This window comes from Humulus lupulus, chromosome 1 (assembly GCF_963169125.1).
Source record: "Humulus lupulus chromosome 1, drHumLupu1.1, whole genome shotgun sequence".
NCBI lineage: Eukaryota > Viridiplantae > Streptophyta > Magnoliopsida > Rosales > Cannabaceae > Humulus > Humulus lupulus.
In genome coordinates, this window is record NC_084793.1 from 263,331,034 (window position 1) to 263,357,462 (window position 26,429).

Genomic DNA, 26,429 nt, shown 5'->3' on the forward strand with positions numbered 1-26,429 from the left:
GTCATATCTATTAATACTTTAATTAGTTGTTAAATTTTTATATATAATATTATACTTTTAATTAATTATATTATATTAATAATACTTCAAACTTAAATCAAATATTCAAAATATCCTTTTAATTTTAAATTTTAGAATTCGATGGGCATAATTTGGGAACTGTAATAGTTTGGGGGGTAAAAGCCTATCTATTTTTTAAATTATACAAGTAGCAATCTACATCAGCACGCCATATCACTATTCTGTTAGCAAAATTGGACGGAAGTCCCTCATTTCAATAACATGAATTGTTCAAGGGGAATTTTTAACAGGCCAAAAAATTCAGGAGGCACGATTTGGTAGTCGTAATAGTTCGGAAAAAAATCCTAATAAGCCTTTTTTTAAAAGGGTATTAATATATTTAATATTATTGGATCACATATATATTTTAATATTTATAAAAATTATTGTCTAGACATATCTATTAATACTTTAATTAGTTGTTAAATTTTTATATATAATATTATACTTTTAATTAATTATATTATATTAATAATACTTACATATGTCTAATATTAAAATATATTACTCATGCATATGTTTCTTTTTTTTTTTTAAACTAAAAATAATTTATATAAAAAAAATTTAATCCACTTGTAAAAAAAAGATTATTCCTTAAAAAAGAAAAAAAATGTTTGCATGTTTAATATGTGATATAATTTTTTTTTTTGAAAGTAATAAATAAAACAAAACAATTAGAGGCTCACTCAAAATATCCCTCAGTCAAAAATAGGCCCAAATCAAATTTAACAAAACAAGAAAAACCCTTAATCTTTTAATTGTACCAGTGGCTTCTCTGAAACTCTTCTCTCACGCTCACCAGCTCACCCGCACACTCAGCCTCGGCAAGAACCAGGCGACCCCGGCAAGAAAAACCCTTAATCTTTTAATTGTACCAGTTGGCTTCTCTGAAACTCTTCTCTCACGCTCACCAGCTCACCCGCTCACCCGCACACTCAGCCTCGGCAAGAACCAGGCGACCCCGGCAAGAACCAGGCAACCCCCCGTCGACGCAAGAACCAGGCCACCCCCCCGCCGACGCAAGAACCGGGCCACCCTGGGTAAACTAGGCAGACCTCAATTGTTTATGAGGTAATTTTTTTTTAGATTCAATTTAATATGGAGAAAATACTTTAAATATAGTCACTATATTTTTTTGTGTTGGAATTATTTTTAATTAAGAGAATCACTCTGCAACCGAGAGTTTTATGTGTACATAAAAGATTGAAGTGCTGGTTTTTGTTGAGTTTTAAAGTACTTGTTTGAAGAGTTGTTGTTCTTAATTCTTTCCTGTGCATACCAGTTGTTTGTTTCATTGTTTGTACTGAGTTTGAGTGCATAAATGTTTATTATTGGTGCTAAGGTGTCATTACAGGATCTTGATATTGTGTAGGAATTATTTTTGGGTGTTTAAGGTGTCATTACAGCTGAGAGTTGTCTTGACAACACCAAGATTGATTTTTTTCTTCACTGTTTTGGAACAAATGTTTTTTTCAAAAAATCAGAGCAAAGGGATCAAAGCTGATATAATATGAGAGACAATCTTGTTCTTTTTGGATTTTAAGGCATTTGCTTTTAGCTCATGATTATAAACCATAGAGACAACCTTTATTCCTTTTGCAACATTTTCCCAATGATCATTACCACCTTTCATTTTTCATAGCAGTTCAAATTATGTACTTTCTTACTTCATGGTTATTCAAGCCCTTGCCATTTTCTTTTTTCAAGTGTGAATATGTGATTATGTGAAGCATACATTAGCAAGAAGGATATTCATTTGTAATTGAACAACATAAGCTAATCAATATGGCAATAAATGAAAGTTGCACGCTTTGTATGAAGAATGCATAAATGTGATTTATGAGCACATAATAATAGTTTATGCATAATGGCATAGAATAGTAAAAGTCAGAACCATGCCCTCAGCTCTGTGGGGTAATGCATAATATGACCATTTCCTTTCTTTTGTTCCCTCCATTGAGATAAAAGGATTCTTCCTGCCTTTGTCTTTCAAAAATTTCAAAACAAAAGTTGTTTTATGTGATATTTGCTTGAATCCAACATTCAAACTCTTTACACTCTGAAGCATCTGGCTCTTCAGTTCTCAAATTACACAAAATTTCTGCAGCCTCCAACACTTCTAAGGTACCTGTGGCAGCTTGTTCCTCTCCTTTTCTATGATGAGTCTCAGTTTCACAGCCATCAACCACAATAGATTTCTGAGAACTGGCATCATAACTACAAACTATTCCCTCAGGAGTATCCAACACATCTTCCTGCTGAACTTCAATTTCAACTTCACCTTTGGAATCCAAATCAATTGGATCTGAACTTTTTTGTCCTCGTGAAAAAAATCCATTGGCCAATCTGGTAACAAACCTAAATGCAGCCAAGGGAACAGAGAATGCTAAATTCCAAAAAAAGATCTAATCCATTTATATATGGACGGAACCAGTTCATTCTTAATTTAAAAGTCTACAATTGACTAATAGAAAATTACGGATAAAAGTAAAATTTTAGATAATTAACATTATTTGATTATAATGTTAGTTTGAAGAATTCTGACTATATAGTAATTATAAATACAGAAATATAGATTAGGCTTATATACCCCTATAAAGTATAACCTGTCTGCAAGTATATGACTATATATAGGTATACTTTTTTGAAGAGAAGCTTTGTTCATTGTTATTGATGATGATTATTTGGATTAATTATTGGTATAATCTTCAGCATACAATACCTTATATAAGTCTTAAATTAAAAGCCAAGGAAACCAGCTAGCTACTTAGATGTATGTTTTGATTATTTGAACTCTCTCTCTCTCTATATATATATATATGTGATGAAACTTCATTGGAAAGCCCACTATGCACTAATTACTTCCTTTTCCTTCAAAGTTACTGTTTCTCTGCTTAACTTTACACCCTTCTCCACCACCACCACCACCTTACAATGACAAATACAATTCATTTGGTTCCATTCTTTTGGGCAAAAAGGCAGTAATGAAATATATATATTTATATATATCACAAATTCAAAATTACAAATACAAATAAAGCAAACCCAATTTATTGGGGATGTCGGACCGTATGTAGTTGTCAAATAATTGTAGGCCTAAGTTTTGTTGATACAAAAGTTTTGGCTAATCAAACTTGACATAATTCTTATTATTATGTTGTGATAAAAAAATTCTTTTATATTTCCTTTCTTCAAACAAAGACCGGGAAAACTAATTAACCTTTATTTGGATTAAGCTGATCTTGTGCTATAATTATATGTAAAGACATATATATTTTGTTTTCATTATTATACAGTAGTAGAATATATAGTACTGTAATTTTCACCTATCTAATAAAAACTTTACTTGTTTATTATTTTGAAGTATTTGATTGGGTTTTAGTCCTTATTGTCTTTTTTTTTGTCCCATGTCGACTGGGGAATAAAATTATGTAGCTAAGCTAGTTCCCGGCAATGCCTATGAGCAGCAAATTAATAATCTTAATTATTGTTGTCATGCATAGGAACCAACATATCTATTTTTGGCTATAATAGTGTTTGTGTTTTTATAGAACTATGACTTAGATATAATGGGTTTGTAACAGTGAATGTTGAATTTTGACCAAATTCTAATCCATCTCTTCTTGGTGGGGTTTACAATTTTTTTGTTTTTGTTTTTGGATGATCATGTTGTATACCTTTACGTGGTATTCTTTTGGAAAAAAGTATTCCTTTGGAAAACAAATGAAGTTTAGCTGATTTTTTATGATAGACATTTTTCTTTTTTCTTTTTCTATTTTTTTTTTGTTTGCTATTTTTGATGCCTTTTGTTTTGTGTTACTTTATTTGGTTTGGTTGTAACGTGCTTTGTTTTTTGTCATGACAGCTACTATAGTTAATTCATTGACTGGGTTTCGTCTCCTTTGCTGCTACCCCAGGTTTGTATATGCATGAATATCCTTTTGCAATGACATCTTTAAGAGACTAAAATTAGATTAGAAGTGAGTACCATATAAAAAAGTAAGAGAATGAGAGTTGGTTTAGTGTTCTTTTTTTGTCATGACAGCTACTATAGTTAATTCATTGACTGAGTTTCGTCTCCTTTGCTGCTACCCCAGGTTTGTATATGCATGAATATCCTTTTGCAATGACATCTTTAAGAGACTAAAATTAGATTAGAAGTGAGTACCATATAAAAAAAAGTAAGAGAATGAGAGTTGGTTTAGTGTTTTGACTTTCCTTGTCTCTAAAAGTTGTTTTACTTAAATTTTGCTATAATTTTTAATGGTTGTGAGTAGATTAATATGATTACCATTAACATATGTATTTACATTTTCTTTCTTCTCATTTCTACATTATTAATTTGGCAGGTTCCATGTTACATTTCTCAGTTGTTTCAAGTGACCTTTAGTTATTGTTCTAAGAAAAACTGTTAATCATTCACTAGCTCACTTGAATTTGTGTTCTAACTTAGGATATTTGTTCACATGAATTACATGCTTGAAACACAATTACTTTATGTATATGTGTTGTTACTCCAAAAGACATCTATATTACTTTTCATCTGTCCAACGTTTGGTGGTTCCCAACCTAACTAACCTTTCATTCTTATCTTTTATAGTCTTTTTTTTAGATAATATTTTCTACAGTCTTGAGCTTTATTTAATTGATTGCATTTATGGGTATTCCATTCTAATTTATTTTTTTCTATCTTAGGATTTTGTAGATTGTTTATTCATTTATGTATTTCTCCATCACATTTAAGTATATATATGTACAAGACTTATTAATATCAATATTTATAACAAATTTTTTGAATATATACATGATTATGCGGGTGTTAAATACGTATTTTATTTTTACATGAGATGGTTTTAGCATTTTTTTTTTATATGTAATAGATAAAAGCCATCTTTCTTTAGACATCACCAATTTCAATTGAATTGAATTATACGAAGACATGATTAGTCGTGTTATTAAGCTTTATGCGTATATTTGTTAAAAAAACATCCATATATTTATATACTATAAAAGAAACAAGATTTTTCATATTTGGTTTGGGGTATATTTCTTCAGTTTATATATACATATATATATATATCTTTTTTCTTTTATCTTTTTCAAGCCATGTGATTGTGAATAACTTGATTGAATAAAATTGTAAGGCTTTGTATGAGTGAACTAAATTTGTTTTATAGGCTAATTTTTACATATAAATCATCTTTCTTTTTTCCTACTTTTTCCTACTGTTATTTCTTGATGCAAAACTAATTGAAACCACATCATATTGAGTTAGAAAAAAATATACTTTCACATGGTATTCCTTTGAAAAATAAATGAACTTTAGTTGATTTTTTATGGATATTTTCCTTTTTTCTTTTTCTATTTTTTCAGTTTGCTATCTTTGATGCCTTTTGTTATGTGTTACTTTATTTGGTTTGGTTGTAATGTACTTTGTTTTTTTGTCATGACAGCTACTATAGTTAATTCAGTGAATGGGTTTCGTCTCCTCTGCTACTACCTCATGTTTGTATATGCATGAATATCCTTTTGCAATGGCATCTTTAAGAGACTAAAATTAGATTAGAAGTGAGTACCATATAAAAAAGTAAGAGAATGAGAATTGGTTTAGTGTTCTGACCTTCCTTGTCTCTAAAAGTTGTTTTACTTAATTTTTCCTAGAATTTTTAATGGTTGTGAGTAGATTAATATGATTGCCATTACCATATGTATTTACATTTTCTTTTTTCTCATTGCTACATTATTAATCTGGCAGGTTCTATGTTACATTTCTGTGACCTTTAGTTATTGTTCTAAGAAAAACTGTTAATTATTCACTAGCTCACTTGATGTGATTTCTCTTTTTGTTTCTCAGACATTCAAGAAATGAGGTCAATTCCATGTTCAAAAGATTCTTAATGCATTAATCCATGTTTCAACCATTTTATCTGAGAGTTTGGATTATATGTATGGAGGAGAGATTTTATATCTAAAAATTGTATTTCTTATTTTCATTTGGTATTATTATTTTGGAAGACGAGTTAACATGTTCTTGTGAACCTAAGTTTATTGTTATTTTAATGGAAAATCTAAGTTAGTTATTTGATGATATCAAACTGGTATTTTTTTCTCTGTTTGTGCTTGTTATAGCATTATGTTATGTAGATGCTTACTGTTTTAATGATACTACAATAAAGAAAAATTATAAGTGTTATCAAAACTAATATATTATAATAATTCAAACTCTTATAAGCATACAATTGTGTTATGCAAACTATTTTTATAGAATGTAGAAAATGTGTTATTATAAAGTGTACAATAATACTGTTTTATTAGTACAAAAAAAGGGTTATATAATTTATTATGAAAAACATATTGAAGCACTTGTCTATTTATTAATGTAATACTACAAGTATATTGTTGCAGTAATTTCTTTATTTTAGCAAATTCAAAACAGCAGTCTTATGTGATAAGACATGGTTTTAATGATGGATAAATTGTATGACTGTTGTAACATATTTTCTTTTATTAATTGTGATTTTTTTTCTACAATGGGTTGAAGTGTTTATAAAATATTTATTTTAGTTATACATACAATGACTTATATAGTTGAATTATTTGTAACATCTAATTTATGGTTCATGTTTAATATAGTTAGGTTGAGACAAAACCTTGTATTGAAGATTTGTTTGGGCATAGAAGAATAAAACTAGCATTCTTTTGGTAAGTTTACTAAACTATGAATTTACTTTGATTTTATTTAAGGTGCATATTATGTATGGTTTTGGGAATTTTACTTTTAATACTTGATTATATTATGTATTGTTCTGGGAATTTTCTGTGTGCAGGAAGTTTTTATAAAATATGTATAGGGGAGATGATGCCTAATTATTAAATTAGTTGATGATCATTATGGTGATATGTTGTAATTGAACATGTGTCCAGGGAATTTTATGCATGTAAGAAGGTTTTAGTCAAACTTATAGAAGAGGTTTCGCCCAAATTTTCAAAAAATGAGTAGGAGTTGGATGGCGAAAGATAGGTTATCAAAGGAATATGAAGATGGAGTTGAGAGTTTTATTGAAATAGCCATGAAAAATACAGTGGATCCTAAGAGAGTTCATTGTCCATGTCAAAAGTGTTCTAATTTGAAAAAATTGGATATAAAGGAAATAAAAAATCATTTGTATTTCAATGGAATAGACAAAACTTATGTTAAGTGGATATGGCATGGAGAACAAGTTGAGTCTACCCCCAAAGTACACAATGAAAATAAAGAATTTGCTCAAGTGTTTGATGACCCTATAGAGATGGTGAGAGATGCAGATGATCGATTTGTGGATAGGCCAGAAGAATTTGTAAAATTCTTAGGAGATGCAGAGAAACCAATTTTTCCAGGGTCACCTATGTCAAAGTTGGTTGTTTTGGTAAAATTATACAATTTAAAAGCTGGTAGTGGTTGGAGTGACATAAGTTTCACAAAGTTGCTTGATTTGATGAAGGAGATTTTACCAAAAGACAATGAGATGCCTTCTTCCCTTTATGAGGCAAAAAAAACTCTGTGCACTTTAGGAATGGATTATAAAAAGATACATGCTTGCCCTAATGATTGTGTTTTATACCGCAACAATTTAGAAAATGCAACCGAGTGCCCTACGTGCAAGACATCGAGATGGAAGAGAGGTAAAGAAGGAAAAGAAGGTAAGAAAGGGATTCCAGCTAAAGTATTATGGTATTTGCCACCGATACCAAGATTTATACGTTTGTTTCGGAATCCAGAACATGCTAAAAGTTTAAGATGGAATGAGGATGGAAGGATCAAAGATGATAAACTAAGACATCCAGCAGATTCATTAGCTTGGAAAATTATCGATGAGAAATGGCCTGTAATAAAAAAGGATCCTAGGAATCTTCGACTTGGTCTTTCAGCTGATGGCATCAATCCATTTAGCAATATGAGCTCGTCTTACAGTTGCTGACCAGTGATATTATGTATTTACAACCTCCCCCCTCACCTTTGCATGAAAAGAAGATTCACAATGCTGACTTTGTTAATTTCAGGAAGTAAACAACCTGGAAATGATATAGACGTCTATTTGGCACCGTTGATAGATGATTTAAAGTTGTTGTGGGATGGAGTGGATTGCTATGATTCTTTTAGTAAAGAAAGTTTTATACTGAGAGGGTTACTTTTATGGACAATTAATGATTTTCCAGCTTATGGAAACTTGTCGGGGTGTTATGTTAAGGGTTATAAAGGATGTCCAATATGTGGGGAGCAAACAAGTGCAACAAGATTGAAGTTTTGTAAAAAGACTTGTTACATGGGGCATAGAAGGTTTCTACCTGCAGAGCATTATCTTCGTAATCAAATGAAAGCCTTTAATGGTAAGCAAGAACTACGAGGACCTCCACCAATAATGACTGGTGAAGAGATTTATGAAGAGATTCGTTTGATAAATAATAGATTCGGAAAACCAGTCACAAATACCGAAGAATGTGAAGACATTGAAAGTAGGGTCAAATCAAAGGGTAAAAGTAAGATGAGTAAGAAACGAAAACGTAGCAAGAAACATCAAGTGAGCAATGATGATTCTTTGAATACTACATGTTGGAAAAAGAAATCAATTTTTTTTTAATTGGAGTATTGGAGACATTTGTTAGTCAGACAGAATCTCGATGTCATGCATATTGAGAAAAACATATGTGATAGTTTGATAGGAACTTTACTCAATATTCCTAGAAAAACTAAATATAGTATATCTGCTCGTCGTGATCTCATTCTAATGTTTGAATCAAAAAAAGAGCTGGCTCCTAAAGTATAAGAGAATCGAACATATTTACCTCCAGCATGTTACACATTAAAAAAAGATGAGAAACACCAATTTTGTGAAACATTGGCAAAGATTAAGGTGCCAGATGGTTTTTCATCGAATATTCGAAATTTGGTTTCCTTGAAAGATTGTAGACTACAGGGTCTAAAGTCTCATGACTGTCATGTGTTAATGCAACAAATGCTTCCAATAGCTATTCGAGGCTTATTAGAAAACCCCGTGAGAAATGCTATAATCAGAATGTGTTTCTTCTTTAATGCCCTTTGCTCTAAAGTTATTGACGTATCAAAGTTGGAGGTTATTCAATTGGAAATTGTGAAGACTTTGTGCTTGTTCGAACAATATTTTCCTCCATCTTTCTTTGATATAATGGTTCATTTGGCAGTTCATCTAGTTAGAGAAGTCACCTTGTGTGGGCCAGTTTGTTTTCGATGGATGTACCCTTTCGAGAGGTTGATGAAAGTTTACAAGGGTTATGTGCGAAATCGAAGTCGTCAAGAGGGTTGTATAGTTGAATCTTATATAGCTGAAGAAGTAGTTGAATTCTGTTCTGAGTATATGGTCAATGTTGACTCAATTGGAATTCCAGTAAGGGCAAGAGAGGGAGTTGTAGAAAATAAGGGTATCAACAATGGAAAACCTACTTTAATGGAAAAAGAAGATTGGGAGGTTGCTCATCAAAATGTCTTGGAGAATACAGATGAGGTTCAACCTTATATAGAGTAAGTACATTATTTAAATTAATTTTCTTAACTTAAACAAATATTTTTAGTGATTATTATGTTGTAGTAACAATAATATTCGATACAGAGAACATTTGCAACATCTAAATAAGGAAAATCGAACAAAATCTAGAAAGCAGATTCAAGATGAGCATCATCGTACCTTTTGACATTGGTTTCTTAATAAGGTGATGTTTTACTTTAAAATGAAAACTCCAATATAAACCATTTTTAACGATTGTTTGCAAAATGTAATTAAGGTATTATTCATTAATGTAGATTCAGAAAGAGTTGACCGATGAGTTGCATGAAGTTACCGAAACTTTGAGATGGCTTTCATTAGGTCCGACTCGATTGGCAATTAAGCACGATGTGTTTATAATTAATGGTTGTAGGTTCAACACTAAAGCTCGTGATGATGTTAGGGTCACCCAAAATAGTGGTGTAAGTATTGTAGCTCAAACCTTGCAAGTCTCTAGTGCACGTGACAAGAACCCTATATATGGTGAGATGAAATTTTATGGTGTCATTCAAGAAATATGGGAGCTTGATTATCGTGAATTTAGGATGCCGATGTTCAAGTGTGATTGGGTAGACAGCAAAAGTGGTGTAGAGAAAGAAAAGTTAGGTTTCATTAAAGTTGATTTGAATAAAATAGGACATAAAAAAGACTCATTTATAATGGCAAGTCAAGCTAAACAATTGTTTTATGTTGAGGATCCTACTTCATCAAGATGGTCAATAGTGCTTGCTTCACAACCAAGAGACAAAGTGCATGATGACGATCAACAACATGACTTTGGTGAATTACAAACTTCAGAAAAAGAGTGTGGTTTTATCCCTGAGTTTGAGGGAGTTGAAGCAATTGTTGGGCCATATGTACGAAAAGATGGTGATGGAATTTGGATAGTAAGATTTCATTTTTATGAATGACATATAATATTATCTTTTACTATAAATTTTCTTCGTTGATCTTAATATTTCTTTTACTTAAAAATTTACTTCATTGATTTTTACATTTTCTAATAATTTATGTTTCATGTGTTGACAGGATCATGGATCCATTTGATGAGCACCTTGAGGAGTACCTAGAGGGTGATGATGAGCAAGCTAATGTTGATTCTATCGATGAGCAGACTGATGGTGGTTCCATGGATGTTGACCACGAGGAGGAGGATAATAATAAAGAGAACGCGGAAGATAAAAAGAAAACATATAAGCGGACACGAGGCATAGTGCGATTGACGAAGATCATAGCAGATAAAATTAAAGGAATCAAACGCCATTTGAGGTTCAATAGCAGGGGGCAATCGATCGGGACCCCAAACAGAGAGCTTCAATGTTATTCAGGAATGCAAGCCAAAAGTATGGTGCCAATTAACATTGACAATTGGCGCGAAGTTCCTAAATCTATATTGGACAGCTTATGGAAGGATGTCAATGTAAGACATTTTACTATGTTTTGAAATAAATTGATGAGTTTTATATTTTCTTTTGCTTACAAGGTTTCTTAAACTATTTGCAGCTAGCTTTCCACCTAGATGAGAATATGCGAAAAAATATTATTGGCTCAGTGGGTAATAAGTGGAGACAATTCAAATGTAATTTGAACAAGAAGTTTATAGTCCCTTACCTTAATGACCCATCTCTTTTGGAAGCAAACCCTCATGGTCTCGATAAACCTCCACCAAGCTATCATATAGAAGAAACACATTGGAAAGAATTTGTCAAGAGAAGGACATCCAAAGAGTTTCAAGATTTTAGAAAATTACAACAAGAAAGGCGTAATAATTTACAATACCCTCATAGGACTTCACGCCATAGCTATACTGAATTGGAAGCTGATTTAGTAAGTACATATATAGAACGTATTATGCCTGATTTTATGTTTTCTTCATTTGATGTTAAAATTGACCTAATTCTATTACATGCAACAAGCTAAGTGGGGCACAACAGAGCAAATAGATCGATCTATACTCTGGAAGGAGGCCAGAAAAGATTCTTCTGGCAACTATGTCACCGAGCGTGACAAGGTCAAGGGAGAGGCCATTGTAAGTTGTAAAATGTTAAATGACTTTTGGTAATTGTTTTATATTTTAGTAACAAACATATAATTGATTAAATTTTGTACAGGAAGACATGCTTGAGCAAAGAAAAGAGGGCAAACTGATTGAAATCGGAACAAATGACATCCTAACACAAGTGTTAGGTACTGCTGAGCACCCCGGTCGAGTTCGAGGCCAGAGTCGAGGTGTCACACAAAGAGACTACTTTCATAAGCCTATTGGGGGGGGGGGGGGGTCTAAGAGGCTTGCAGAAAAAACAAATTGAGTTCGAACGATAATCCAACATACGACATAGGGAAGAGATTGAAAAGTTGAAAGAATCGTTCATGTCCAAGCTTGAAGAATTATCAACCAAGATGGCACATGTGCAAGCTAACTTTGATAGTCATTCTAGCTTTGGTAGCCATTCTAGAGTCAATACAATAGAAGTTGAGGCCCCAATTGACACTGCTCCAGAAGTTGAGGCACCGATGGACACTACTCCAGATGTTGAGGCACCAATTGACACTACTCCAGAAGTTGAGGTACTGATGGACACTACTCCAGGAGTTGAGGCACCTGTTGACACTAGTACTTTGTATGAGACACCTACACCTTCACCTTCTATTCATCCTGAGCCACTAAAGGTAAATTCTCTTATATTTTTTAAGAAATGATTATTTAACTTATACTAACTATAACATCATTGCAGAAAGATGTTAAGTGCAAATTATACATTGAGCAAGGCGGTGATGTTGTGGCTCTTGGACGGGTGGTGGCTACCAAAGGCAAGGTACATGGGAAAAGTTTAGCACCTGGTAACTATCGCGTGGTTGTTGATAGATGTCTAGATGGGAGTGCAAAACTACCTATCTCAGTTGGGGATGAGATGACTCTTGTGGTTCATGCGGTCAACAGTTATGTTGCTTGGCCATCGCATCTGATAATTACTTATGATCATGAACAGGTAACTTTTAGTGTGCTGTAAAAATTTTCATCTTGAAAGATCCATTAATGTTTAATTTCATGGAGAGAGAGGGAGTAAATTGTGTAATAGATGGGGATTTTGACAAAGAAATATATGGTGTGGTACTGGTAAGGAGCCATGTGCCAAAGGAATTGACATAGCATACTTAATTAGTCTCTTAAATTATATATTTACATTATTGGTTTTGGTTGAAATACAACCTATAAATTGCAAGTGTTGCTGCAGACAAATAATAAAATAGTGTGTTAGAAACTTCTCTTTTGCGATATTTTCAAAATGTCTTTCTCATTATGCCTCCCATGTACAACCATATATGTTCACACTCCTAAATTCTTACATTTTTTAATACATTTGTTCTCACCTATTACAACTAAAAGAATTATAGCCCTCCATGAAGAATATTATATATATATGAAAGGAAGAGATCAATTTTGGACGGGTATTTGCATTGATAATAAATTAAATGTATTTTGTGATTTTTTTATCTAACTTTTCTATGTTAATTGTGAAGGAACCCAAGAGACTAAAGAGAAAGAGGATTTCAGCAGCTTGTCCGCCAACACAAGGCCTAAAACATCCTCCACAACATCTTCCCACTACTCAAGAAGAGGCAGGATCAAGTATGGCTAGTAAGTCGCCGATTATCTTCAAGGTTCCCACTGGACTTCCCATGTTTTTGAAGATACTTCTAGGTTCAGTTAAGTACGTAGAACCAGGATTCATGATTGACATTCTTATGGAGACCAATATTATGGGCGAACAATATACCTTATCTCACATGAGGATATAGTACACTTTGGACTTATGGAAGAAATCGGCGTGTCTTGCATTTCATTCTATATCAGGTAAATTTTAAATTAATAAACATTATATATTTTAGTTTCTTTTTAAGTATAACTATAATATCATTAACTTTCATGTATGTAGTATAATATATTCCGAGTTGTGCGATAGAGAGATATCACACTTTTTTGGTTTCATTGAGCCATCGTGGTCATCGAGAATTGGGACAAATATGGATAATCGGGCTGAAATTATCTCAGAGCGTATCAATAACACAGTAATGGGTCAAACTTGGTTAATGCCATATCATTTCTTGTAAGTAAATTTTTCATTTAATATTAATTTTACTTATACCTTATGATGTTTATTTTAATAACTTTGTTTAAATGCAGACGTCACTGGATGTTAGTGATCATTGATCCAGATGGCCATACATGTTACTATCTTGATCCACTTAGAAAATCTCCTCCAAATGATTTGAAGAACCTTATGAACAAGTAATACATTTGAAACTCATTTTAGAATATAATATGGTTATTTGATATGGAAATAAAAAATTAATATGCTCTTCATATTGATGTATGTATAGTGTCTCTTCACACATTAAGCGAAAGACAGGAAGGAATGAAAAAAATTACAAGTGGAAAATAGTCAATTGCCCTCGTCAAACATCGTCAGTAGAATGCGGTTTTTATATCATAAGGATGATGAAGGACTATTGCTTGAATGAGACACCAATGCGATGGCTAACTAGTAATGTAAGTGTATTTATTAGTATTGAACTACAATTCTATTGGATTTAATTTCTGACTTAGTTTTTATTTTGTGTTTTGTAGTGTGGTGGAAAGAATACAGATACACCTGGTGAAATTAATGAAACTCGAAATGAATGGGCAGCCAAGCTTCTTGAGCGGATGAGTCATAGTTAGAGTAACTTTTGAAATTAGAATTAAAAAATATACTAATTGTAGTATTTAGTTAGTACTTACATAGTTATTCCAAGTGTATATTTTGATATTGTAATTGTAGATTTGGAACATGCTGAGTTTTATTGATTTTGTCTGCCTATTGATTATGTCTGAACTATGTTGTAATTACACAGGAAATTATGAATGAATATAGTAGTTGAAAATAAAGAAATGAAAAAATTCTCATATTCTACATGGGACGTCGGTCTCCATGAACTTGTTGTCTTATGTATAGCAGGGGACGATGCTTGCACATAAATTGTCATATCATGTACTGCAGGAAGATGACGCTTTAGTAGGAACTGTCGTCTCATTTATTACAGTAGATGACGCTTGCATAGAAATTGTCGTCTCATGTACCACAAGAGACAACGTTTGTATATGACCCATCATCTCATGTACGACAGGAGAGGACACTTTTATTTCAACCGTCGTTTTATGTTTTACATGGCATGACATTGCATGGGACGACGGTATTAGAACCGACGTATGAGAGTCCATACGACGGTTTAAAACCATCGTCCCATGTCAATTTTGTAGTAGTGGGAGGCTGAGAATGGTTGTTCTTTTGTGGGGAAATTTCCAATTGGTATAAAATGGGGATATAAAAGATATGGCAGAAGTGTTGGGAGGTTTACCAAGAACATTAGGATTAGGAGCTGAGTGTTTGGGATATTGGGGAAAGGGGGAGAAGGAAAGGGAAAGTGAGTGTGGGTGACAACAGGGTGATTTTGGGTGGGAGTATTTATGGATAAAGAATTCTTGGCCAAATTGGCTTAAAGGGAGCTCAACTGGTCAACAACATCTTCTTTTTCTAGACGGAAATCAAAGCTCAACAATAAACTATATATTTTGTAACACCCTACTAATCCAAGGTTGTTACACTGTGTAATAAAAATTGTTCTTAACTCGTTAATTGAGTTATTTCGACTCAAAGGTGTAACTAAAATTAAATAACGATTTAGGTACTAAATTTTTCGTCAAAAGGTATAAATTTTTCATTAAAACTTAAAATATATACAAGGGATCCCAAAAAGGTTTATCAAAACATAATTACATTCAGCCTGTACAAAATAGTCATCCTAAGCGACAAAATTGGACTTTTATACTCTAAGTCCCACAAAATATCTTGACTGTGGCGGTCGAGCAGGCCAAACGTGTATGCGCCACTCTAAAGTTCTCCAACTCATGGCTGGTCAACATTTCAATTGCCCTTACCTGCACCAAGAGCACTTGTGAGCCAAGGACTAGCTAGAAAAACCCAAATGACATAATAAATATTTGATTAATCATAAGCAATAAACAACATGTTTCACAGATAATAAATGCATTCATTCTAATCATACAAATAATAAACACGTTTCACAATTCACAAATATGCTCATTTAAAACACATAAACTATTTATACAGCCTAACCAAGCAGCTTTGCCAAACGACCCAACCGAGTGAGGTGCACCTCCTGACACCACACTTACGGTCCATGCCAGGAGAGTAGGTACCACATCCTCAACTTGACCCCGCCTTCACGGCCAACGTTCTGCACGATTGCCGATTAGCCCATGTTATACCCATTTTGGGAATTTATGACAGTTAAAAAATGCTGCAATTATGAAGGGACGATGAACAAAACACTTTGCCTTCTTGTTCTCACAAGGTACAAAGTAGTTCCTATTTTCATGGAGTACAAAACGGACTACCAAGCACTAACAGAAGGGATTTGGTCGTGTAGCCACATTCCTCAACCTCCGCTCGCATAAGGCAAATATTTACATGCTAATAGGAGGACCCTGTTCGTTCAACACACAACATCCACGTTAACAGAGTTGGCAAATGAGTACAGAGTTTTCATTTATCAAAATATAACTATATTTCTGTTGTAATGTATTATTTGCGAGCCAAGCCCAATAACTTAGGCCCATGATATCATCTAATTGTAACCCTAAACTCCTTACTATAAATAAGAGGAGATGAGATAGAAATGAGGGGGAAATTGATAATGCTTAAACTCCATTCCTGTACAAATAGTCCTTATGTAATGTAAAAGCGGAGGAGGACTATAGAACAACCGGCGACGCAAGTTCGCCGAAAACTATAGCTCTTGAAGATTAAATATGAATAAAAGTGACTAAGTGGACGTAGGTCATCTTTTTGGGGCCGAACCACTATAAAATATGGTGTTGTTTATTTTATTATATCTCTGTTCTTGAATCCATGCTCTTATGTTCTCAAGTTGACAAAAAACCGCATCAACGATTTGGTGCTTTCATTGAGAGAGCAGATTCAAGATAAATAGGTTCAATCTAACAAAGTCTATGAATAAAGACTTTGATGAAATCATCTCCAGAAGACTCCCAATGTCGTCAAGGGCCAGATCAGTCACCTATTCATTTTTATCCAGGCCATCTGCAGAGCAATTGCAAGTTGTAAGAAAACATCATATTCATCGAGAAAAATCACAGATCTATGTGAAAAATAATTTTACTTAATTGCGTCCAAATTAGGGCATAAGGGTGGAATAAAAAAATCCAGAGATTTCGAGTTACAAGGTGGTGCAATCACAGCGATTCAAGGAAAGATCCACCTATGGCGGCGGCTTGTTCAAGTTGTTAACAGTGATAAAACCATTACTTGGAACCCTATGTGCATTTATGCATTTATGGAATCGATGGATATCGCAACGAAGCTTGAAAACCTAGAAAAGATCTCATGTTCGTTCACTTGTATACAACACATGAGAACAGAAGGTGCAACCTGATCACCTATAAGTATGAAATCAGTTCGCCTATGAGTATAAACAATAAATCCTCGAAAAATAGTTGTGCACTTGTGCATACACTCCAAAGGTGAACAAGGAGTAGGTAATCACAGCTATCCAAAAAAGGAAACTTGTGAAAAACAGTTGTGCACTTGTGCATACACTCCAAAATTTGCTTGGAGACAAGATGGATAGTTCTTTCTGACTGCCCATCAGTTTGTCTTCTAGACAAGATTCACAGAGAGGTAATTCACCTAAGGTAAGTTCCTTCAAAGGCCCATCATTTGTAAGTCTTTGAATCATATCATAGTCAATGTGACCTAGTTACAAATGCCATAAATACGTCATGTTATCGTTATCGATCTTTTGATGTTTATTGGTCCTAGGTTTAGCTACTTTGAATAAATCATTGTTGAGAGCGAGGGGTTCGTTAGGTCGCAGAATATAAAGCCCGTTTTTCAAACATGCAATACACAATTGTGATCCATTGAAAGAAATAGATATATTAGAACTTGTGAATGTCATAACAAATTGTTCTAATTGCAACATGGAAGCTGAAATTAAATTTCTACTAAAATCTGGAATAAAAATTACATCTTTCAAAATTAAATATTTATTTCCAAACTTCAGGCGAGCTCTTCCTCTAGCTTGGACCGTAACGAACGCTCTGTTCTTAACTCTAAGCTTTAATCTGCCTTCATCCACTTCCTCCCACGATTCAAGAAGCTGTAAAGAGTTACAAACATGGATAGTAGATCCAAAATCAATAATCCAAATGGATTTATCATTCTCTAAAATGCATGTTTCCAAGATAAATGAATTATAATCATTACCTTTGTTTTTCGCTGCTAGAAACTTAAGGCAATCCTGTTTCCAATGCCCCTTCTCTTTACAGTGAAAACGCGTTCCTTTACCTTTCTTGTTTTTCTTTTTCTTCCCCTTAAGCGTCTGTGCATTTGGTTGTGCACTCGTCTTTGCATGCTTGGGGTTGTTTCTTTGTCCAGCTTTCCTCTTATTTTCAACTTTCGAAGATGAAGCTTGGTTAGCTTCAGCCTTAGCTGGATCAGCAGCAGTAGTAGTAGTTGTCTTCTTTTCTCCACCCTTACTTGGTCCACCCATGATAGACTCAAAATTCTGAAGTTTGTTCATGAGCTCCGTCAGACCATAGTTGAGTTTATTCAACACATTGTTGGTGGTGAACGGCAGGAAAGATAGAGAGAGACTGTTGAGGATTAAGCCGACTTGAGTCTCCTCATCTATAATTGCTCCATGCAATTCAACATCCTGAAAGCAGTTGGACATCTTGATCAGGTGATCACGAACGTGCTGAGTCAGTGTCATCCGGGCATTGACAGTGCCATCACGAACGTGCGGAGACGGTGCTCATTCTGGGGATTCCTCAGTCATGATGAACTTGGAGTTGTCACCAATCAACATTATGTTGATGTTCTGCTTCCACTTAAGTAATTTTTCTCTAGTGAGTTTCTCCATAGAAAGTTGAGGAAGGATGGAAGTAGACACAACCATACTTAAAACTACGTTTTATTAATAAAATAGAAATGAATCACTTTTACTCAATAAAACTTCTATTCACTCTAATTTCAAGAAATAACACAACATATACCAAAAAAATGTAAGATATGGAAAAAATACCAAAATTATCATATCTCTATTTCTTTAGGTTTTTAACTGTTTAATAATATCGTTGTCCCAGTTGGCGAGAGTCAAAAAATATCATTAGTGAAATAGAGTTGTAAACTCATTTAATAATGGACATCATCATTAACAACCTACTATTCAATCAAAATAAGAAAACAAAATCTCTTATCTTATGAGCTAGACTCACAGTTTTGATGATCCATAGATTTAGTCCTAGTAGTCACCGTATGGGTGAGTCTAGTAGAATTTAACCTATAATTATCTATCTTTCGAAATATAACCTTGTCAAAATTACTAATGAACACCTTCTGTAGGGGGACGAATCAAAGTGTCTTGAGGCCCCATTAAGCTATTGACCTTGTTAAACCAACGATGGAGATCGAATATAATTCTTAAAATAAGCTCATTATAAAAAAAATAGTATTTTTATTATTTATTTTTAGAAAATTAATGACTATGGTTTTCTAAAAAAAAATTGAAAAGATTAAATTTTTAAAACCAAAGTCCTATAATTTCCTATTAATTCTAAAGTGTCACATTGAAACAAATTCAATTAATTTAGAATTAATTTGTTGTTAACCAATATTTAGGTTTAACTAATATAATGAACCTATACAATTAAGTCCAACTCAGGTAAATGGGCCTTAACAATTGGGCTTGTATGAAGGAGAGCTGGGTCAAGTATGTCGTTCCCACTACAGAGGCCCTCCATACAAGGTCCAAAAGACAGGAATTTAAACCTTCATTTTATTAATTGTTATTAATTGATTAGGCCTACTATAGTCATGCAAAGCAAATGGGCATTCACAAGTGGAAGCACCCACAAGAGAAGAATTTAAACTTTACATTTTCTAATGAGCCCAAATAAAATCAATCATTTTATGAATATTTTATTTGGCAAAATCCATATACCTACCAAACATGTAGGCCATTATATGCATCTAAGCTCAATTGCGAAAATACCACATATAGTGTAAACAGACATGTTATAATTGGATGGGCCTAATCATGTTACTATATGAGCAAGTCTATGAATTTATGCAAAAAATACAACAATTTATATCATTTGCAAAAATACCACAATTAATTATCTAGAATTTATCAAAAAAATTCGACTTAATTAAATTTTTATAAAAATAAGTCAATTTAAATGAAATTTATCAACAATTAACCATAGTTAATTTAAATTTCATTTATCAACAATCAACTTGGTTTATGTTAAATTAAAAAATATTATTTTAATTTAAATAGGATTTATCAACAATTAACCAAATTTAATTTAAATCCTATTAAAAACAATATTTCGATAATTGGTTGAAAAAAATGATATTTTTCAAAATTTAACCAATTTTAAATTTTAAAATCAATATCTTAACTGTTTTTCAAAAAATATCTTGTGTTGTTACAATATTAGCTAATATTTTAAGCATTTTTTTAAAACAAATATTAATAGTTATAATAACCCTAAAATATCTCAAAACAGTTAAACAAACTCAAATATTCATGAAAATATCTAACTAACAAATTTTAAATTTTAAATAATTTAAATATTAAAACCTATAGAATAAACAAATATTTATATTTTCAAATAAAGATTTAATAAAAATAACAAGTATTTAAAACAAAATATCTTAATTATTTGATGTCTTAATTCTAATATTTTAATATATTAAAAGATTTAAAATTAAGTTGTTAGGCTATTTTTAAATTTGAATTTGAATTTTTGTAGAAAATATCCAAGTATTTAAATCTCTAACAACAAAAATATCTTATTTTAAAAAAACAATTTTAAATGATAAAATAAATCTGATATTTTTTGTTTTGATTATAAATAATCAATTTCATACCAGTTGTTGGGAAACTTATACATGATCTTTATTTATTTTCATGTAGATCTAATATTAAACAAGTTAATATGAGACAACCTAGAACATGTTTCTAACATTGAATTCAAAGGGAAATAATGATAAGAATACTTACATTGTACACAGCAGTTCATTCAATTTCTCTAACCATTGTATCCTTTCTGTCGCAAAGTATTACCAAGAAATTGAATCGTTCTTCATTTTTCTTTATAGTCTTCCAAAGTATCCTTAGAATCACCTTGACTAGGGTGGACAATTCTCAACACATGAGATAGATACAGAGAGAAGAAGAGAAAAAAACAATGAGACTTAGAAAATGACTTATGCAGTAGAGAGAATCTAAAACCTAATAGATCTTCTAATCTTCTCAGAAACTTGTGATTCAACTTATGATTTCAACTCTCACTAAGCATTGCTTTTATAGGCTCAATTAGGTCACTAATTTAATTAAAAAATCAATAAAATAATAGTCAATAATCAGCCCTAGGTTGAAATTATCATGGGCTTTAGGCTTGTGAAATTTCCTATTTGATTATAAGCATGTTGGACTTAAAATCAAGGCCTGTATTATTTTATTTTGATTTAATTAATTAAATAATTTATCAAATTAATTATTTATAATTTGAACCTTGATTTAAATTTATTTATTTATTTATATACCAATTTATCTTAATTAATAAATCTATCCTAATTTCTCTTTTCTTCTCTAAACTACATAACTCTGTGAAACTATCCAAAATTGACCTGATCAACTTTGATAATTCTAATTGATAATTAAATAAATTAATAGAGACTATCTAGATGATTTTATCAAAGGTACAATGTGGACCATAAGCCTATGAAATCAAGCTCCAATAAGTTATCATAAATCTAACAAATAAATTTACTAACTTATTAATTTCTCGTGATTCCACTAAAGACTCGAAATTGCACTCTTGAATTCATAGAATGCTCTATAAGCAATATAGATACATTATTAATTATCCATTGTTACAACCATAATTGTCACTCAATCCTCTATAGACGGTCTACAATGAGATGGGACTAAAATACCGTTTTACCCCTCATTGTATTTTATCCTTAAAATAGTTAGTTCCTTGTAAATGATATTTTAGTAAAATAATATTAATTACCGAAATAAGATCTCTATCATTTAACACCTTGAACCAAACTAAAAGGAAACCATCGTTTCACTTCTTCATCAGAACCTATAGATGTTCATATCTATTATTAACACTGTCACTCAATTATACTAGTGAGTCCCCAAGATGTAAGTATGGGCTAGTCCGTAGGGTAAGCTGGTTACGAACAAGTCAAAGAACTCAAATAATATAATCAGTTAGAATACTAACCACTGAGAATTGAGATTGAATTGACCTATGGTCAACTATATGATATGACTAGAATAGATAATAACAGTATGTTTACTTATCCTATCTACTGTCAATATCAGTCCAGTCCGATGTAACAAATACATCCGATCTTATCTACTTTGCTAATGCTCTAGAAAGAACATAACACTACAATGTGTAAGTAGATCATATCGTAGATTGGCAAGTCAGTGTAAATCCAGTGCACTGAATAATCTTCGGACTAACTTAATTTCAACATATAATCATATTTATATTCCACTGTGATTACGCCACTATAAATATGATTAGCTATATGTTCAGGATTTAATAGAAGGTTATATTAAACAAATAATCATGAAAATAAAACATGTGAGCAAAGTGATTGACCATGTCAAAAAATGATTTCTATTCTTTTATTGATAATAAATGAGATTACAAAGAAATTGAGTTTTAATTAGGGCTTAAAACCTCAACACCACCTCTTCAGATAGTGGTGCGGGCAGAGGCATTGGAGCAGGAGACAAAGATGGAAGCACCAAAGGTGAGGCTGTGGACACAAGAAATGTATGTTTGCAAGCCTTGGTCTTGACAGAGGACTTCAGAGTAGATCCAAAAAATTGTAAGATTATTAAAACCAAAGTCCTGTAATTTCCTATTAATTCTAAAGTGTCACATTGAAACAAATTCAATTAATTTAGAATTGATTTGTTGTTAATCAATATTTAGGTTTAACTAATATAATGAACTTATACAATTATGTCCAACTCAAGTAAATTGGCCTTAACAATTATGCTTGCAAAGAGGAGGGCTGGGTCCAGTATGTCATTCCCAATTTTAAGGCCCCCATACTTCCATACAAGGTCCAAAAGACAGGAATTTAAACCTTCCTTTTATTAATTGTTATTAATTAATTAGACACATTATAGTCATGCAAAGCAAATGGACATTCACAAGTGGAAGCACCCACAAGAGAGGAATGTAAACTTTACATTTTCTAATGGGCCCAAATAAAACCTATCATTTTATGAATATTTTATTTGACAAAATCCATATATTAAGCAAACATATGGGCCACTATATGCATCTAAGCTCAATTTCAAAAATACCACATATAGTGCAAATAGACATGTTATAATTGGATGGACTTAATCATGTTACTGTATGAGCAAATCTATGAATTTATGCAAAAATACCACAATTTATTTCATTTGCAAAAATACTACAATTAATTTTCTAGAATATATCCAAAATTCAAATTAATTAAATTTTGCAAAAAATAAATAAGTCAATTTAAATGAAATTTATCAACAATTAACCAAAGTTAATTTAAATTTCATTGATCAACAATCAACTTAGTTTAGGTCATTTTGAAAAATATTAATTTAATTTAAATAGGATTTATCAACAATTAACCAAAGTTAATTTAATACTCATTTATTAAAAAATATTTTATTAATTGGTTTGGAAAACGTAATATTCTTAAAAATTTAATCATTTATAAATTTTTAAACAAATATCACTTGCTATTTTTGAAAAAATATCTTAATCAGTTTGTTGACACGGTTTTTCGCCAACAGCTTATTATGAAAAATTAGCTGGAATGAACTAGTGCTTAAGGATAAACCGTAGTGAGAATAATCACTCTTTAAGGTACTTAGAATGATATAGTAAGAATACTTGTTCCTTTTTACATGGTTCGGAGGTTAAAATCCCCATAGTTCACGAGTCAATATTATTGCTGTATATCTCTTTCTATTTTTACAGAGTATTTGCATTACAGAAAGAATTCAACTCCTTGCACTACCCAGGGTCTTGGTATTTATAGGAGAATGGTCTCTGGGTAGGTGTTAGGGTCATCCCGTGATCTCTTGATCCCTCACATCATCTCTGTGACATTAATGATTAATATCTAAATTTTATATTGAAGTGTGGTCTAATCAATATGTAAAATGGATAATGGGCCGCATGGCTTAAATGAGGCGTGTGATGTCTAATCATGCACGTTTATATTGCGTATCTAGGAATTTGAGAATAAACAGACACGTGATGTCAATTTTATGCACGTTTATATTGCGTAGTCAACTTTATAAAAATCTTGAGGCATGTCAGATCTCTGGCTTACCACGAGCTAGCGTAGTGCCAGCTTGTGCCTTCCGATACTATATATATTCCACAAGTAGTTCCACGCGGTATGCTGCTTTGAACTCACCAGTTCGAGCTATTTGTCTAGGGAATCGTACCGAATTTCCTCGGATGAAAGGTGAACACGTGGCACATCGATTATAGCTTTTTGCTAGCCCGCTGTACCCGAGCAGCCTCAACAAGGTTCGTGCTGATTTTCAGGGCATACATTTGCCCCCCAAGTCCCTGCTCATGTTCTAGGACGTCACATCTGACTTTCACAGCAGGGACTTTTAAACTTCCTTTGCGATTATCCAAACCCTGCCCACCATTTGAGTACTGGACACATGGAACGCCATGATTGGCGTTTTTTTGGGTTTCGAGGATTGTATTAAATGGCCTGGCCACCTTTTTGCCGTATTTCATCTTTCAAATCATGACCCTCGTATCCCGCATTAACTTGATCAGACGGTCCTCATTTCCTTATGCCTTTTACGTATAAATAGGGCTAGCAATTTTCAATACTCATCACCTTTCATTCAAAAAATTTCTTCATTTTCTCTCTTCCGAGTTTCAAAAACTCTTCTTCTTCTTTTGATTAAAATCCCAGAAATCCCCATAATCTCGTCACAAAAAACCCTCGGAAACCTAGTCAACAAGGATTTCCCCAGGAGCCCTTCTTCTATTTTGCTTGCAACTTTTTTTTGAAGAACATATTGTAAGTTTCCTGTTTTTTCAAGACTTGTATGTTACTGTTTTCCGCGTGTTTCAATTTTCTTCCTTTTTTTTTTTTTTGTCATGTGAATCTGCACTTTATAGTTACCAACAGTAGGCTGCTCCTAAATAACTTTGGTGCATAAGTTTTGATTTTAGGCATATTGAGTAGATCCTAAAACATGCCTAGGATTGTGATGCTCATAACTAGGTAATTTCTGGGTAAGTTTAGGAAATACCCATTCGGGATATGGAAGACGAGAGGTTTTTAGGGTATAAAACCTGGTAGCTTAGGGGTCACGTTTCTTAGGCGGTTTTTCTTTAAAACCCTTTCCCCAGGGCAAGTAATGGCATGACTCTGCTGACACACAGATCTCTGAATATCAGGGATCTGTTGGGAAACCTAGGCGCGTAGCATAGGCAACGCGCGGCATCACGCGGGCTGAAATTGCATCAGCTTGCGTGTTAGGACCCCTGGCCCTTGTTATTTCTCATGTTCAAAAATTCTACGTCGCCCACTAAAAACTCCGTCATTTTTTTTCGATAGGTGAGTTGATGGCACCCAAGAAAGGCGTATCCAAGAAGAACATAGCTGGCTCGTCATCCCAGCAATCTCACAAGGGAAAGGAGGTCATCCCTGATTCCCCCCTGTTTGAGTTCAGCCCCGTGGTGGAGAAGGAGGTCGCGGTCACTCCTGATGCCTTTTTTGAGGCCGAAAGGATTGTCTCGAAGATAACGACCCAAGGAAGGTTCAACAAGATCCTGCTGTCCCATAACAATGAGGCTGGGACATGGACTATCATCGCCCGACCTCCCTACGAGGGGGAGCAGAGCTGCGCACCACTCCAGGACAATTTCATGGCCTGGAGTGATGAACACTTGAAGGCTGGGGCCTTCCTCCCCCTTGACCAATACTTCGCGGACTTCCTCAACTATGTGAGGTTGGCGCCGTTTCAACTTCCACTGAAATCCTATCGTCTACTGGTCGGGCTGAGATATCTCTTCCTGAAGTATATGTGGGAGGTCCCCACTCTAGCAGATATCATTTACTTCTTCTACCTCAAAGCCAGCCCAGACCCGGTTCCTGAACTTGCCTTCGGTCAACGAGCTGCCCAGTCATCCCAACGACTTCAAAGACCAATTTTTCATGTCGAATGGGTTTCGCAATTGCGAATACCATTACTTCAACCGTCCTCGTAAGTTTCCTTCCTATTGTCAGCTCGTGAAATTATTTTTAATTTTTATTCTTAGATTTTTCGCGTGTATACTGATTGGAGCATCATCGTGCATCCATTTTTGCGAGGACGGCCAAATCAGTGACCCTTGGTGGTCAATATGATACCGTGGCGGGGCTTCCGCCTAGTGAGAATGACTACTTCCAACTCGTGTCTGATGATACGATGTTGGCGTGTAAATTAATTTTCGAAGGCCAAACTTTGGCACTGAGGAGTACACGGGCTACTTACACAGTAGCTCGCGAGCTGGCACCCATCCCCAAGGGAGGCGCCGCGGTCGTCGACGGTGACGAGCAGGAAGAGGAGCCCGAGGTGCCACTTGTGCGAAAGAGGCGAGCTCTTGAGATA

The 26,429-nt window shown here is 33.4% G+C and overlaps 5 protein-coding genes and 1 long non-coding RNA gene across 8 annotated transcripts; all 6 read left to right on the forward strand.

Moving 5' to 3' along the window:
• Positions 1-613: 613 nt before the first annotated feature.
• On the forward strand, positions 614-6,148 carry LOC133832524 (uncharacterized). Its single transcript, XR_009892574.1, has 5 exons — positions 614-826; positions 939-1,131; positions 3,926-3,977; positions 5,514-5,565; positions 5,915-6,148. It is a non-coding gene; the product is annotated as an uncharacterized LOC133832524 (long non-coding RNA).
• A 223-nt stretch (positions 6,149-6,371) lies between these two features.
• Positions 6,372-8,773, forward strand: LOC133806038 (uncharacterized). The gene is made up of 2 exons (XM_062244174.1): positions 6,372-6,762; positions 6,888-8,773. The coding sequence occupies exon 2, from the start codon at positions 7,053-7,055 to the stop codon at positions 8,016-8,018; it is 966 nt and encodes a 321-aa protein (XP_062100158.1). The 5' UTR covers positions 6,372-6,762; positions 6,888-7,052; the 3' UTR covers positions 8,019-8,773.
• On the forward strand, positions 8,079-10,528 carry LOC133833422 (uncharacterized). Its single transcript, XM_062263442.1, has 3 exons — positions 8,079-8,618; positions 8,946-9,578; positions 9,875-10,528. Exons 1-3 carry the CDS (start codon positions 8,079-8,081, stop codon positions 10,526-10,528), a joined length of 1,827 nt encoding a protein of 608 aa, XP_062119426.1.
• Positions 8,845-11,926, forward strand: LOC133833438 (uncharacterized). The gene is made up of 7 exons (XM_062263443.1): positions 8,845-9,595; positions 9,684-9,783; positions 9,875-10,504; positions 10,647-11,037; positions 11,121-11,444; positions 11,539-11,646; positions 11,729-11,926. The coding sequence occupies exons 4-7, from the start codon at positions 10,651-10,653 to the stop codon at positions 11,924-11,926; spliced, it is 1,017 nt and encodes a 338-aa protein (XP_062119427.1). The 5' UTR covers positions 8,845-9,595; positions 9,684-9,783; positions 9,875-10,504; positions 10,647-10,650.
• Positions 11,514-14,545, forward strand: LOC133806043 (uncharacterized). 3 transcript variants are annotated; one of them, XM_062244188.1, is made up of 8 exons: positions 11,531-11,646; positions 11,733-12,287; positions 12,353-12,607; positions 13,140-13,473; positions 13,556-13,688; positions 13,804-13,908; positions 14,001-14,169; positions 14,248-14,545. In XM_062244188.1, the coding sequence occupies exons 2-4, from the start codon at positions 11,988-11,990 to the stop codon at positions 13,416-13,418; spliced, it is 834 nt and encodes a 277-aa protein (XP_062100172.1). In that variant the 5' UTR covers positions 11,531-11,646; positions 11,733-11,987; the 3' UTR covers positions 13,419-13,473; positions 13,556-13,688; positions 13,804-13,908; positions 14,001-14,169; positions 14,248-14,545. The 3 variants fall into 3 exon arrangements, with proteins under 3 accessions (XP_062100167.1, XP_062100172.1, XP_062100164.1); XM_062244183.1 differs by lacking the exons at positions 13,804-13,908; positions 14,001-14,169; positions 14,248-14,545 and having other exon boundaries at positions 11,514-11,646; positions 11,729-12,287; positions 13,556-13,722; XM_062244180.1 differs by lacking the exons at positions 13,804-13,908; positions 14,001-14,169; positions 14,248-14,545 and having other exon boundaries at positions 13,556-13,722.
• Positions 13,433-14,466, forward strand: LOC133833454 (uncharacterized). Its single transcript, XM_062263444.1, has 6 exons — positions 13,433-13,473; positions 13,556-13,726; positions 13,804-13,908; positions 14,001-14,169; positions 14,248-14,335; positions 14,441-14,466. Exons 1-6 carry the CDS (start codon positions 13,433-13,435, stop codon positions 14,464-14,466), a joined length of 600 nt encoding a protein of 199 aa, XP_062119428.1.
• Positions 14,546-26,429: the final 11,884 nt, after the last annotated feature.

Bases quoted from the DNA above. Each gene is read 5' to 3' on its own strand.
- LOC133806038 (XM_062244174.1), top strand. From the start codon at position 7,053: ATGAGTAGGAGTTGGATGGCGAAAGATAGGTTATCAAAGGAATATGAA.
- LOC133833422 (XM_062263442.1), top strand. From the start codon at position 8,079: ATGCTGACTTTGTTAATTTCAGGAAGTAAACAACCTGGAAATGATATA. The intron at 8,619-8,945 runs GTGAGCAATGAT...ACATTGGCAAAG, and splicing joins AACGTAGCAAGAAACATCAA to ATTAAGGTGCCAGATGGTTT. The intron at 9,579-9,874 runs GTTCAACCTTAT...TCATTAATGTAG, and splicing joins TCTTGGAGAATACAGATGAG to ATTCAGAAAGAGTTGACCGA.
- LOC133833438 (XM_062263443.1), top strand. From the start codon at position 10,651: ATGGATCCATTTGATGAGCACCTTGAGGAGTACCTAGAGGGTGATGAT. The intron at 11,038-11,120 runs GTAAGACATTTT...AACTATTTGCAG, and splicing joins GCTTATGGAAGGATGTCAAT to CTAGCTTTCCACCTAGATGA. The intron at 11,445-11,538 runs GTAAGTACATAT...CAACAAGCTAAG, and splicing joins CTGAATTGGAAGCTGATTTA to TGGGGCACAACAGAGCAAAT.
- LOC133806043 (XM_062244183.1), top strand. From the start codon at position 11,988: ATGTCCAAGCTTGAAGAATTATCAACCAAGATGGCACATGTGCAAGCT. The intron at 12,288-12,352 runs GTAAATTCTCTT...ACATCATTGCAG, and splicing joins TTCATCCTGAGCCACTAAAG to AAAGATGTTAAGTGCAAATT. The intron at 12,608-13,139 runs GTAACTTTTAGT...TTAATTGTGAAG, and splicing joins TTACTTATGATCATGAACAG to GAACCCAAGAGACTAAAGAG.
- LOC133833454 (XM_062263444.1), top strand. From the start codon at position 13,433: ATGGAAGAAATCGGCGTGTCTTGCATTTCATTCTATATCAG. The intron at 13,909-14,000 runs GTAATACATTTG...ATGTATGTATAG, and splicing joins TTGAAGAACCTTATGAACAA to TGTCTCTTCACACATTAAGC. The intron at 14,336-14,440 runs GTTAGAGTAACT...TTGTAATTGTAG, and splicing joins TCTTGAGCGGATGAGTCATA to ATTTGGAACATGCTGAGTTT.